General features: G+C 43.2%; 1 protein-coding gene across 1 annotated transcript in view; it reads right to left on the minus strand.

Annotated features, from left to right (window-relative positions):
* The window catches only part of UGP2 (UDP-glucose pyrophosphorylase 2), a 30,217-nt gene extending 17,681 nt beyond the window's left edge, over positions 1 to 12,536 (minus strand). Inside the window, exons 1-3 of the mRNA XM_083495242.1 lie at positions 12,031 to 12,536; positions 3,675 to 3,802; positions 1,602 to 1,709 (exon numbers count right to left, since the gene is read on the minus strand). Of these exons, the coding sequence (XP_083351368.1) occupies positions 1,602 to 1,709; positions 3,675 to 3,788 (222 nt within the window). The 5' untranslated portion in view covers positions 3,789 to 3,802; positions 12,031 to 12,536. The remainder of the gene's footprint in view (positions 1 to 1,601; positions 1,710 to 3,674; positions 3,803 to 12,030) is intronic.
* Positions 12,537 to 13,879: the final 1,343 nt, after the last annotated feature.

Raw genomic sequence — 13,879 nt, forward strand, 5'->3', positions numbered from 1 at the left:
CTCGCAAGAACTCGCAAGACGTTTCGTCTTGCAAAGCAAGCCCATAGGGAAATTCGTCTTGCGGAACGACTCAAAAAACGGAAAACTCTTTCGTCTTGCATGTTTTTCGTCTTGCGAGGCATTCGTCTTGCGAGGTACCACTGTACTCTGCAGGTTTAAACTGACACACCATTTTGGCTTGTAATGCACATGATTGTGACTATCTCAAAATGAATTATAACTGGTAAACCTCAGTGAAGCAGATCACAGCTTTTAAAATGACATGTCTGATAAAGTAGTTTCAGGCTGAAAATAAGCCATAGTTGCATATGACTTCATGGTCCATACTATTCAAATGAGGTTAAGATCCATTTATCTTTCCCACTGCCAGAATAAAGATTCAAAACAAAGTTGTTGTTTTTTAAAAAGTTAACATTGAGATTAAAGATAAGCAGACATTATTCAATTGCACATGTTTGTTTTTATTTAAAGTCACATCTAAGGCACAAAATTTCATTATAACAGTACCTTTGACGTACAACATAAAGGTAAAGAGACCCCTGACCGTTAGGTCCAGTCGTGGACGACTCTGGGAGAGCAGGCGTACAGCTTCCAGGTCATGTGGCCATCATGACTAAGCCGTTTCTGGCAAACCAGAGCAGCACACAGAAACGCCGTTTACCTTCCCGCCGGAGCGGTACCTATTTATCTACTTGCACTTTGACGTGCTTTCGAACTGCTAGGTTGGAAGGAGCAGGGAACGAGCAACAGGAGTTCACCCTGCTGCGGGGATTCGAACCGCCGACCTTCTGCTCGGCAAGTCCTAGGCTCCGTGGTTTAACTCACAGCACCACCAACCAAGTTAAAGATAGAAAATTCACTGCAAACAGATGACTGCAGAAACTGAAGACTTTAAAATATTTTGTGTCCCAAAGAGACACCCATAAAATTTCATTTTTGCTATACTGTATTAGAGGAAGAAAGTAAAGGGAGTCTTTGGAAGCAATGCTACATGGATTTGAAAGGTCATACATAACCATTGTAATAATCTATTAATACTTTCATCATGCTCATAAGAAGACCAAGGCAACTAAAAACACAGACTGCAACGATGCTAAGAACATAAAGAAGCAATGCAAAGATAATTACTGTATATACTAGAGTATAAGCCGACTTTTTCAGCACATTTTTTATGCTGAAAAAGCCCCCCTCGGCTTATACTTGAGTGAGGCGGGCAGCGGTGGCGGGACGAGCGGCCCAAAAGGAGCCCTTTCTGGCCGATGGTCCCACCACCACCGCCCGCCTCTCGCAACAGCAGGCACAGGAGCCGCAGTTGGGAGAGGTGCTGTCAGCGGAGGAGGAGGAAAGCTTTGGAAACAATCTCCACCACCCAGAGGTGGTATTGGCTACGATCTCTTAAGTGATGGAGACCACCTCACATCTTGAGGATAGTGAGCTGCTGGTGTGTCATGTGATTTATTGACTTCAATGTAGCATGTAGAGGAAGAACACTGGTTGGCAGAAATTTGGTTACTGGAAAGTTTTACAGCCCATTCAGCAAGCAAAGGGTGTGGAGTCACAAAACAAACAAGTGGGGTTATTCACATAATGTTGCAACTTACAGAATCTTCTGGAGGCCTCTGGATCTTTTCCCAGTCCACAGAAGGTCCCTTTTCTTGTAAGAATCTGTGAAAGAGCTTTTTAAACCCTTCTAGATCTTTCTTGGTGTGCTGAAAGAAGACATGAGAGGGCAAGTTTTTTTAAAGTAGTATTAGCCAAGAGCACAAGTGTCTATTAACTCCTATGCAAGCCCCAGTGAAACCAAGTTTCTTTACAATTCCCATTAAATTAAACAGACCCTATAATGGAAAAGAGACTGGTGGGTTCTCTTCCATCAAACTTTCAAGAAACTTTGAGACTCAGAGGTATAACCAGATTCCAATAGCTGTTGATAAACCTAGCATTAATACACTTGTCTATTACTTCTTTAAAGCTATCTCACCTAGTACCCACCACATCTTTTAGGGAATTCCATGTCAATTAGTTTTGTCAAGAAACAAATGCTTCATTCTCACTTCTAATCTTTCATAAATGTCACACCACTCCTTTTTGATGGGAGTGCCTTAATTGTGGGACCCTCCCCCCAATGATGGCTATAGCAGTCCCAACTCAGTTTTCCTTTTAGGTTGATGGTCAAGGGTTTTTTGTTCCATTTCACATTTTGTTAATGTTTCTTAATTTTACTTAGTTATGAGAGTGGTCAACAATCTTTATACACCCATGAACAGACATGCATTTTTGAGCAAGTGCCATGGGCATCGCCACTTCTGGTTACTTCTCTCCCCTCCCCAAGAGAGACAGAAAGCGCACAAATACTTTGTTTTCCCAATATAATTGGGTAAAAGTTGGATCCAGCAGAATAATTCTGAGCCCTGAAAAGCACATGTAATTTAAAAGAGGAAATGAGTCTCACTCTTCCAACTTTCCCCTTTAGCTCTGGGTAGTTTTCAAGGGAGGAAAAAGTCACTTTCACCACCTCATGGCAGGAGGGAGGCAGCTCACAAGACGTCAAACCACTTTGTGTTTTTTTCTTAAGAGTCAAGCAGTTTATAATTTTTAAATAAAAGCAAGGGCAAATTTGTTCACTGTATTATGGTTTGAATGCACTTTTGGATTATGTTACAAAGGTGTTGCAAAGATTTCTTAGAAATTAAAAAAAAATAGTTTATTTACTAAGTTCAAAGATATAACTTCTTCTCTTAGGAGTATTTTCTCTAAACTATGAAGTCCCAGCCACCTTAGCCTTTCCTGGCAAGAAAAGCTCTCTAATTCCATATTTATTTTAGATGGCCTTTACTAGCTGTACATCATCCTTTTTGAAAATACAACCAACTACCTGAACTACACATAATATACTAAATTAACTGCATCTCTGATCTGTATAATATTCTAATACTTGCTGTTTTAATTTCCAGTCCCTTATCTAATTTGAAATCTGGAATTTGCTTTGTTTTCACTTCAGTGAGCTTCACAGGGTAGTTACAGCTAATTAGATCCTGTGCATGTGAAGCTGGGAAATTTGTCCCCAAAGGCATCGGTCTGCACTTACACTGGTTCTCATCTGCTACTTGTTGCCCATCCACCCAGTTATGCAAGTTATACATGTAGAGCTTGTAGTCATCTTGGGATTTTCCACTGTGTAACATCCAACAATGTCCTACTGATGTCTCATAATATCCAAGCACAGATGTCTGCAACGTCAGAGTGAGGGAAATGTCCCAAGTGGCTGGGCAGGAAAAGCACACTCTGTCATCACACAGTTTGGGCAAATGTAACAGCTGATCCGGTCTTAAGACACCATTAGTTTCAACAAAATGAAAAGCAATATACTAGAGACTGTATTCTAAATAAAACTGTACTTTACTACTGTCCTGTGGACCTACATACCAAAGAACAAGAGAGTTTCTCAACAGGCCTGAGTTTTACATGATTAGCAGGTCCAAAGATGTCTGTCTATAACTTATTTCATTTATTTATTATTTATTCAATTTGTTAGTCATTTTATCTTGCCTAAGGCAACCCAAAGCAACTTAAACCAATTTAACATAAAAATGTTCATCTGCCCATATTTCAAACATTCTTCTACATTTTTAGAAGTCATACCAAATGCACATTTAAATAATTGAAGTCCCTACCTCTAGTTCATTCTGTGGTGCAGTACCAAGTATCTTGTCCAGTTCCACTTTCATGGAATATTCCAGTTCTTGTCTAATCGCTTCCTGGAATTGGGAAGTACCGGCCTGAGACATCGCTTTGCTAAAATCTTTATAAAAAACAGAGAGAGGCAGAGAGATGGGAACAAAACGCTTGTGTGGTAAAGTGTAGGTAACTAAGAATGCATTAGAAAGCAGTTTTGTATTGTTTCAGATTTCTTTTCTACAGAATTAAAAGTCACACCATGCTTCCATTTTATTAATCAATGGACCAAAGGAAGAAGATGCACTTCCATTTGTGTATGTACTGAAATAACAGACAATGAGGCCATCAATAAAAATCTAAGAACTAATAGCAATCTTGCAAGCAAGGGCATCAGGCTGTTCAATAGCCAAGCATTGCAGATTTGCCAAGCAATACAAAATATCTCATATAAAAATAGAAACCTGCTCATGAACTGTCATGCTCCATGACCGTTAGCCTCCAGTAATTTGTCTGTTATTATCTCCCTCCCTTAAAAACATCCCCTTATCCAGGTATTCAGCCATTACTAAGCAACACAAAAAGTGAATTGCTCTATCCCTCTCATCTGTATTTACTTTGTTTCTTAAAGCCACTTATTTCACACATGCAGAGAACAAAATCAGCATCTAGTAGGAAGCCTGAGAGTGCTGATTCGCCTTAAATTGCTTTGGTAATTTTTAAAACAAACTCCCCCTCTTAATGCATAAATGCCTTGAACATATTGGTAGTCTCAGGAAAAAACACAAGATTAATTTGGGAATGCAGCTCTAGGGGGGGAAATTGAAGTGACAAATATAAGTGAGATTCTGAAACACACATCTTCTTTTGTAATAGAAATTGTGAACAAAGTTCAAAATCATCCAGATGAAAATGTCTGTTTCAACATGCAAACTTTGCTTTTCATTTTACAACACTCCTGATTTAACAGAAAGGCATTTCTAGGTGTTGCAATAATTGCCCAAAGCACTTTTGTTTTATGTGGAAATAGCTCTAACATGCTTAATGGCTTTCATTATATCAGAAGGTATGTGGCACTTTCTAATTCCTCTGTTAAGCATGCAATAGCCACTTTTGTTTTTCAGGGAGGAAAGTGTTGCAATTACAGTGGTACCTCAGGTTACATACGCTTCAGGTTACAGACTCCGCTAACCCAGAAATAGTCTTCTGGTTAAGAACTTTGCTTCAGGATAAGAACAGAAATCGTGCTCCGGCGACACGGCGGCAGCGGGAGGCCCCATTAGCTAAACTGGTGCTTCAGGTTAAGAACAGTTTCAGGTTAAGAACAGACCTCCAGAACGAATTAAGTACTTAACCTGAAGTACCACTGTAATGTACTATAGCAGAAGACAAGGAGAGACTGACATTCCAAAACTTTTTAGTACAATGCAATTATGTGCACATAGTTTGGAGTGTAAATAATCATATTTGAAAAATTATCATGGAAAATTAAATGAACATAGAAAGTGTTCATTTAAAGGCTGCAAGCGAGTGAACTAGGCATTACAGTGGTGCCTCGCAAGACGAAAAGAATCAGTTCTGTGATTCTCTCCGTCTAGCGGTTTTTTGTCTTGCGAAGCAAGCCCATTGACGGATTAGCGGATTAGCGGCTTTTAACGGCTTATCTGCTGATCGGATCAGCTGATAAGCGGCTTAGCGGCTTCGAAAGGGGGGGGAGGGGAAAAAAACCAGCAGGAACTCGCAAGACATTGTCGTCTTGCGATGCAAGCCCATAGGAAATTCGTTTTGCGAAGCACCTCCAAAACGGAAAACTCTTTCGTCTAGCGAGTTTTCCGTCTTGCGAGGCATTCGTCTTGTGGGGCACCACTGTAGTTCCCAGGGCGGAAATTCAACAAGCATGGCATCATCATCGCAAAAGCCCACCAACCAGATCAACCTTAACAGACCTTGACCAGGGCTTTAAAGGCCAATCGTAGCATTTGGTCACATTCTTGGGCATACATACACACAGTCCTTCATATCATCAGATTATATACCATTCTGAGGTTTACATGTCAGAATCAATACCAAATTGAACTTGGAAATAAATGGGAAAACAATGCAGCTAATGCAAAATTGGTGTGATCTGATCAAACCACCAGGCCCCCACAAGTATTTGGGGTGGGGGGTTAATTCTGCACCAGTTCCCAAACTGCTGTCAAAGGCAGACCTCCTATATAGAGGTCACCTGTGCTTCCATAGGAGACAATAGACCAAGGAGTACCCCAAACTTCATACCGGGGGGGCAGTGTTGGAGGAACCCGGTCCAAAACTGACTGCAAACCTTCATCAGATCAGAGGTCTTCCACTAACTCCAAGTTGTTTGCCCTTATCCTACAACTGCCTCCAAATACCTGGTTAAGGTATCTACTGCCTCCCTGGGATAAGCAGATAAAACAAAAGATATTGTGTTTTCTGTATACAAAATGTGATTTCATGGAGTCAGAGTGGGAAGAGACCCTGAGGATCATCTAGTCTAACCCCGTACAATGCAGCAATATGCAGCTGTCCTCTGCTCTAGCCCCCAAATGACCTCTCCTAACAGTTTCACTGGAATGTAAAAAAGTGTAGGTGACAGGCTGCAAATCTGATTTTCTTTTTATTCCTCCCTCTAGTGCCAAATTCAGCCTAGTTAGATCCAATAATTAATCTTCTTTATGTTTCCGTCAGCTTAAATGTAGTTTTCGCAAGATCTCTGCTGCAGGGGGGAGTTTGAGGCTTCGCTCCCGCAAAGCTGCAATACTGCCATGTCCGCAGGCTCAATCACCGCCCCCCCCGTTCCTCTCAGAACAGGGCTTTGAGGGTCGCAGGAGAGCCTTTTTGCAGACTGCTGGACCCCTCACACCTTGAGAACCCTCTCAAGACTTTTAAGGGGGTGCACCTCGCCTTGGTGCTTCCCCCTGTATCTCCACGGGGCTCGAGTCCGTCAGACGATCGGACTAGCACTCCTTTTTGCCATTTGCAGAAACCGGAAGTCAAAGTCCCATTTTGTCAAAGCATGGATACCATGGCTGATGGTATCAAAAGCTGCTGAGAGTCCAGAAGCAGTAACAGGATTGCACTCCACCATCCATCTCTTGGTGAAAATCATTCACCAGGATTTTCCAAAGTAGTTTTTGTGTTGAGTGGGCATTATTGTTTTGGAAGATGTTTAGTTGGGCCAGTTCTGGAGTGACTTCTAATATTTGCTTAGTTATTTTGCATATTTCTTGTATGATTGATGTCCAGAAGAATTGGATTTTAGGACATTCCCACCACATGTGGAGGTACGTGCCTGTGGAGGTGCATCCTCTCCAGCATTTTGGTGAGGTTCCTGAGCTTACAGTGGTACCTCAGGTTAAGTACTTAATTCCTTCTGGAGGTCCATTCTTAACCTGAAACTGTTCTTAACCTGAAGCACCACTTTAGCTAATGGGGCCTCCTGCTGCCGCCGCGCCGCCGGAACACAATTCCTGTTCTCATCCTGAAGCAAAGTTCTTAACCTGAAGCACTATTTCTGGGTTAGCGGAGTCTGTAACCTGAAGCGTATGTAACCTGAGGTACCACTGTATTAGCATTAGTTTCTGTGGTGTTAGGTACCACCTGTGAGTTTCAGATTGAGTTCTTTTCTTTTCTCCGATATGGATTTGAAAGGTTTAGACCACATTCTGGTCCATTAGGTGGGGTTAATCTCATAGCCTATGTCGTTCTCCCATTGTTTTTGTATTACATATAGGGGGTTTGTGGTATTTTGGAGTAGTATTTTGTATACTGCAGATACCATCCCTTTGTTGTGTCCCTTTGTTGTTAGGAGGTATTCGAAGGTTGTCAAGTGCCCAGTTGCAGCTGATTTTACTACTCGAAACCTGGCAAATCAAAGGCTTATACCACCTAACAGACTTCTACAAAAATAACAAACCCATATTAACACAAGAAATAAAAGACAAACTAGGGGACACCCAAATGCCGTGGCTAACACATCACCAATTACATGCCTTCTTAAACAATTCAGAGACAGTTGTTGACTAACAATGTGATGAGTGTGGTCGTTAGGCAACTGCCATTTAAATGTTAAGTGCAAGAAGAAAGGTGGTCTCTCTCTTTTTCTAGCAATACTCTTATTAACACATGTCCCAAATTTATATTAGGGTCACATTCAGTAAGAAGGGTTTGGTTAAACAGTTGGAAATCATGCTTATGTGAGCTAAGGCCCAATAATCTGTCCAAATAAATTGTTCATGTAAAAATTAAGTGTTATCATCTGGCTGTGAATATTGAATTTAGAGGAAGACTAGGCAAGATCCAGCCAAAGTCTCATTCATTTCAGTAGGAGGGTTAAACATGCACTTAGCTCTACTTCACTGAAATCAAAAGGATATTCCATTCCTATTGATTTTTATTTCAAGACAATTTCCACTGAATTCAATGGGACCTCTTTGGGACTAGGTATGCATTGGATATTCGCTCCGTGTTTTATGGAGACTGATCTTTTAAAGCACCATACCAAATGTTTTATATGTTGCAATGAAAACCATACCTGCACACTTCTTAGGATTTAGGACAACATTTCTGGCATCATGTAGTTTTTGCTATGCAATTTAGTTCAGTCATTCTTTCTCCCTTGGAATTGATGGTATTTTATCATATGAATAAGGGTAAAGTCCTAAATTCTTTCCCACCCATCTACCAATTATCTGCCTGAATAAATATTAAATCCAAGTGTGCAGCTGAGCTTTAATAGCTAACGGTCCATCAAATTACTTGGCCTAAATGCTTAAAATAATCCCTAAGTATGAAACTTGAAATAAAACAGTAGTCCTAAAAACAAAACAAAAAACCAAGAAAAATAGTATGTTATCATAGATGGATATTTAATACCTTAAGTATAGTTTCAGCAAAGGTTTGGACCAAACCTGGCTTGCCTGAATAGAATACGCTGTACAAACTCACAGCACAGAAAGGAGTCTTGGTTACAGTTTCTTTTTAAAAACTAGTTTACAGAAATGCTAACAGGTATTACCATAGAGCAAAGAAGCCCCAAGGAGGGATTTTTAATACATGTCATACAAGATATATTTATGCAGCCAGTAACACACAGGTTTTAAGAATACTTTACTGGCTAAAGAATTAAGGCACGCAGCACAAGTGTCATGTGTAGGCCATTGCCTGTTACCTCATCTGTAAACAATATGCTGTAGTAATTTAATGTTAAATAGCAATTATCTTTTTAAAATATCAAATATAATGGGAGAACAGTGTACACTGTTCCCTAAAGGTCAAGCTCATTTTCTTTTGCCAACACTTAGTCTACATTTTAGCCTTCTTAAAATTAGCTCACAGCATTTTATGTATTCTACTACACCCATTCTGCATTTAAGGGAATAAAATCTGACGTACCATGAAGCAATTTCACCCAAGCATACAGTTACAAACCATTTGAGCAAAAGAAAATAGGAAGCTGTTATGCGTAAACTCCTCAGCTTCTACTCATAGTGATAGAAATCTCCAGCAGGCTGGGAAATACCATGTCAGGTTGTAAGCATAGAAGAGGACATTTCGAAGTGTTTAAATGTATGCTAAAAATACAACTGTTTCGATTCCAATAAGGCAATTAAATTTACCTTTACCTAATAAAACTGACACTTTGAGAAACATAAGCAACCTCCCCCTTTTATACACAAAATGGCCTCCTCCAGTATTGGGCTTTAAAAGTGCAATAGCACACATAAGGAGAACATTTCATCGTCCCTTGTTGCACAGAGTTGACTGGCTGTAGGTAGATGACTTTCAGGTTCAATCAACCTTGCTCTTAGCTCTCTTATTAGTCTGCCTACAAGCAAGACATAATCATACTGCACTCGTATACTATATATTCTACAGTATCCCCCCCCAAAAAAATCAATACTTGACTTTTAATATATTCTCTCAGTTCAAAGTACTGTATTCTGCACAATTTACACATAAGGACTGAAAATCTGATCTGTTTTCTCCAAGTAGGTAATTATAAAGTTTTTCTGGCATACAAAAGGGCACAAACTTTTAATTTAAAATAATTCACACTGTTGCAAGAATCCTTTTTTTTTTTAAAGAAAATAAATGTATCAGAGTCATCAGGCTTCCTGAAACAACGTCTTATGGACTTTCCCAAATTTCGCAATAGAAGTCTCCGAGAATCAAACCACTTACACAGAACCCGTGGAATGAGACAGCCATACCGTACCAGAAAAATCTCACGCTATAATTCACCAGAAACTATTACACCAAACCACAAGACATGTAGATAAAGGTTTAAAGACCCCTGACTGTTGTGGACAGAAAGGCCAGGCAACAAATCTGGACGGACCCAGTTACAGACCCCACCTGCAATTGCCAGATTCAGAGGCAGCGGCTACAAGACACTTCAGTCCGGTTTTGCAATGTTATGTATTGCAAGAAGAGAAAAAGAAAGCCTACATACTCTCTCGCCCAAGCTAGAAGAATCAGCTGAGAGAAAGCGGCAGTGCTCCGCTGTCACCCGAGCAACAACTAGATCTGCTCAATTAACCCAATGATACTCCTTTTACCACCCATCACCACTGCATTTCGGCAGCCTCTGCTTGTGAAAAATAGCTGTTTTATTTAAAAACACACACAACCCCGGGCATCATGCAGCTTTAAAGGAAAACGAAGTAATTCCTACCTTTTGCAAATGACGACATTTTAGAGCTTTACGGGGGGATACTCTTGTTTTATAAATATAGAAAATATTTAAGACACGCTTCTCCCCACAAAAATTACAAGAAACGCTCGGAAAAATAGGAAGGTTGGTTTGGGAGGTTGTTGTTGTTGTTTGTCCTTGCCGCCCTGCTTCGTGTATATCTCAGTTTAAAAGCATCGAGAATAGGTTACAAATATATATATTAAAAACCAAAATAAACTCCCCCGCAAAAAACCGCTAAAAGAATTTTCACGTAAATTTCCTGTCGTGCCCGATTTCCCCGATCCTTCTCTGCATCTGCCCTCGGAAATAAATGAATAGGGCAAGCTGGTTAAGAGGGGAAAACCACAAAGAATTTAAATTTCCTCAATGAAAGAGGCGGGCCTAAAACGGTGTCTCACCATCCTTTCGCCCTCCCCTTTCCCCGCGGCGGGCCGGGCGCCTCCCCAGCCTCCCTGATTCGCGGCTCCCCGGGGGGAATCTCCCCTTCCGGATTGGGGCCAGGGGCTCCCCCGCCAAGCCCTGTTCGGAAGGGCTGCTGCGAATTTAGGGGGCTCGGCGCTTCTTCTCCGCGTGCCAACGGGTGGCTGGGGGAGCAATAGGCATGGATGCCCGGCAACTCCTCCTGCCTGCCCCCCCCCGAGTTTCAAGGGAAATCTTCGAATAGCAAGCCTGCTTTTTCCAAATGTGGTGCGTTTACTCCTGTCCCCTTAAAGCCCTGCTTCCCTGGATAGGAGTTGCGCTATTGGAATCTGCGGGTCTGCCCCTGAGTAAAATACAAGACAAAAACACGCACGATCAAATGTCCGTCCAGCTCCCCCCTCTCTCCTATATATCCTAGAGGCGTTGGACGGACATTTTAGCATTTTTTGGGGGGGGTCCTTGTCTTTACTCAGGAGCAAGCCCCGCAGAGGTTGGCATTGTTTTACAGTAAGGCCACGTGTCCTGGATTTTCAAAAAGGACCGACTGAAAAGCTCCTGCGAAACTGCCACGGGCGGACTTTGCTGAGCAGAGGCAAACGCGCCGGCTTCCTCCCACGCGGCGCGCAATGCCTTCCTCGCAGGGCGCAGAGATGCTGCCCCTTTTCTCTGGCACCCGCATCTCGGAGGCGCACGTGAACCATCTGTACGTCGAGAAGCTGCAGAAGGCGGCACAAATGTGTGGCGGGGCTGCTGTTGTGCGTTTCGGGGGGGGGGGACACGCGGAAGGCGCCCAGCGCCATAATTGCGGAACACCAACCCCCCCCTCCTTGGCGCAGGAAGAGCTCCGTTCTTGGCGGCGCCCCCCCCCCCGGGGCAGAACCGCCAAGGCGGAGGCAGCTGGGGGGGAGTCACGCAGGACAAGCGCCATTCGGAGGGGAAATGGCGGGGGAGGGAGAAGCGGGAGCGACCTTGGCGCCCGAGGCCGCTTCCCGACCCACCGCCCCCAAGCCCACCCCCCCCCGCCCTCCTCCGGCCGCCCAAGGCGCCGCCTCGGCATTTGCAGCCGCAGAAGAACCCGCCATGGCGGGCACCACACGCCCACGATGCCGGCAGGCGGGAGCTGCGTGACGGGGAGGCGCCATCCACGGAGGGAGGGGCCATGGCGGCGGAGACCCCCCCCCGACCCGCCCTTGTCGAAGCCAGTAGATAGTCGTTACCTCCTTTCCGCCCCTTTTCCAATGTTTCACCTATTTCCCGGGGGCGGGCGGGCGGGGGGAGGCCCTGCGTGTGGTGGGGGAAATATATTGATCTAGACTGTATATCTCTACGGCGTGTTTCATAGGAAGCCCGGGGCTCCTCAGAGGGGCCGGAGGGGGGCGAGGAGCGGCCGCAGCAGCAGCAGCAGCAGCTGAGGCAAAAGAGCGCGGCGGCCTCCTTCTTCCCCGGCCTCCCGGCCCCTCGCGAACGGAAGCGCCCTCTCCGCAGGCCTTGAAGGGCAGCGACGCCGCCAATCCGAAAGCAGGCCGAGCCAGGAGGGCTGGCCTTTCGGCGGCCTTGTGTTCTTTGCAGGCGCGAGGAGCTTCTCCTGGGCTGCAGCTCGCCTTGGGCTGACGCGCCTTTGGCGTCCAGGAGCGACAAAAGACCCCGCGAGCCTTTCCCCCGCGTGGAGCTGCGCCTGAGGGGCTGCCCGCCGATATCAAATGGTTTTATTCCGAGAAAGGCGCCTTGATTCTCCTGTCTGGGAGGAGGGCTTGTCTGCTTTACAGTCAAGCTGTGTATATAAATTTTATGAAACAAATAAATTGTTGTTTATTATTTGTTTCACAAAATTTATACACCACTTGATTATTATTTTTAAATCCTCCATACGGTTTACAAAAAGACAAGACGACAATACTTTAAAGAGTAAAGGTGAAGGGACCCCTGACCATTAGGTCCAGTCATGGCTGACTCTGGGGTAGCGGCGCTCATCTCTCTTTACTGGCCGAGGGAGCCGGCGTACAGCTTCCGGGTCACGTGGCCAGCAGGACTAAGCTGCTTCTGGCGAACCAGAGCAGCACACGGAAATGCCGTTTACCTTCCCGCCGGAGCGGTACCTATTTATCTACTTGCACTTTAAAGAGTACAATAACATTTAAAATTCAAATCATCCAGCCCATTACAGTCTCCAGACACTGATCCAACATTGCTTCATGCATCCCTGATAGAAAGGAGAAACTTAGCTAAATGTCATACACATATTGATGATGTAACGCAATGAACCATAAACAATAAAGCAACATTTTAAAAAATTAAGGTTGCAAGTCTAAAGTACATTTATATTGGAGGAAGGCTTTTAGGTAGCATTTCTATGCACAGGTTTATTGACGGGTTTCTTTACCTCTTCCTGGCAGGTGTCCTAATGTAGCTGGGCTGCTGTTAGTGGAATGGATGAGAGCGAGGGACAAGTCTGCAAGGCAGGTTGTGCTTATGCAAGATTCGTCTCTTCTGAAAGCCTTCTCTCCCCCTTTCTCTTTGGCAGTAAGACGTAGTCCAGAACCGCTCTCCTTGTGTCTACTCACTAAAATAGCTGGAATGTCTTATTTATGAGACCTAAAAGCTATTCATAATATTATCACACAATATATTTATGATGTTCTTGGGCAGTGCTATGTTGCAGCAATCTTTGTGTTGGACAACAACTCTTACTGCAAACTCAAAAAATATATTTTTTGGGTTTTGCGATGGCAGTTAAAAGATCTCTAAACCTCTTGCCATGCCCCCCCACTTCATGCTATGCTTCAGAAGAGGTGTAAACTTATTTGTTTTTTCTATATATGTGACTAAGAAGAATGGACAGTTTCTTAAAACAGTCCCAATCCAATGCTAATATTTAATGATATGTTGTAGTATTTTAAAATTTCATTAAAGGTTTAGGATAAAATTAAATGGCAGCATTCCTATTTGTTTAAAACTAATATTTAATGTGTCAATGAAATTAAATTTAATGTTTCAATTATTTAAAACCAATAATTCATGTTTCAATTAATTATAAAATCACTGGGTTTACTGATGGATCCAGCTTTG

Source organism: Podarcis liolepis, assembly GCF_965112155.1.
Source record: "Podarcis liolepis genome assembly, chromosome: 3".
Lineage (NCBI taxonomy): Eukaryota > Metazoa > Chordata > Lepidosauria > Squamata > Lacertidae > Podarcis > Podarcis liolepis.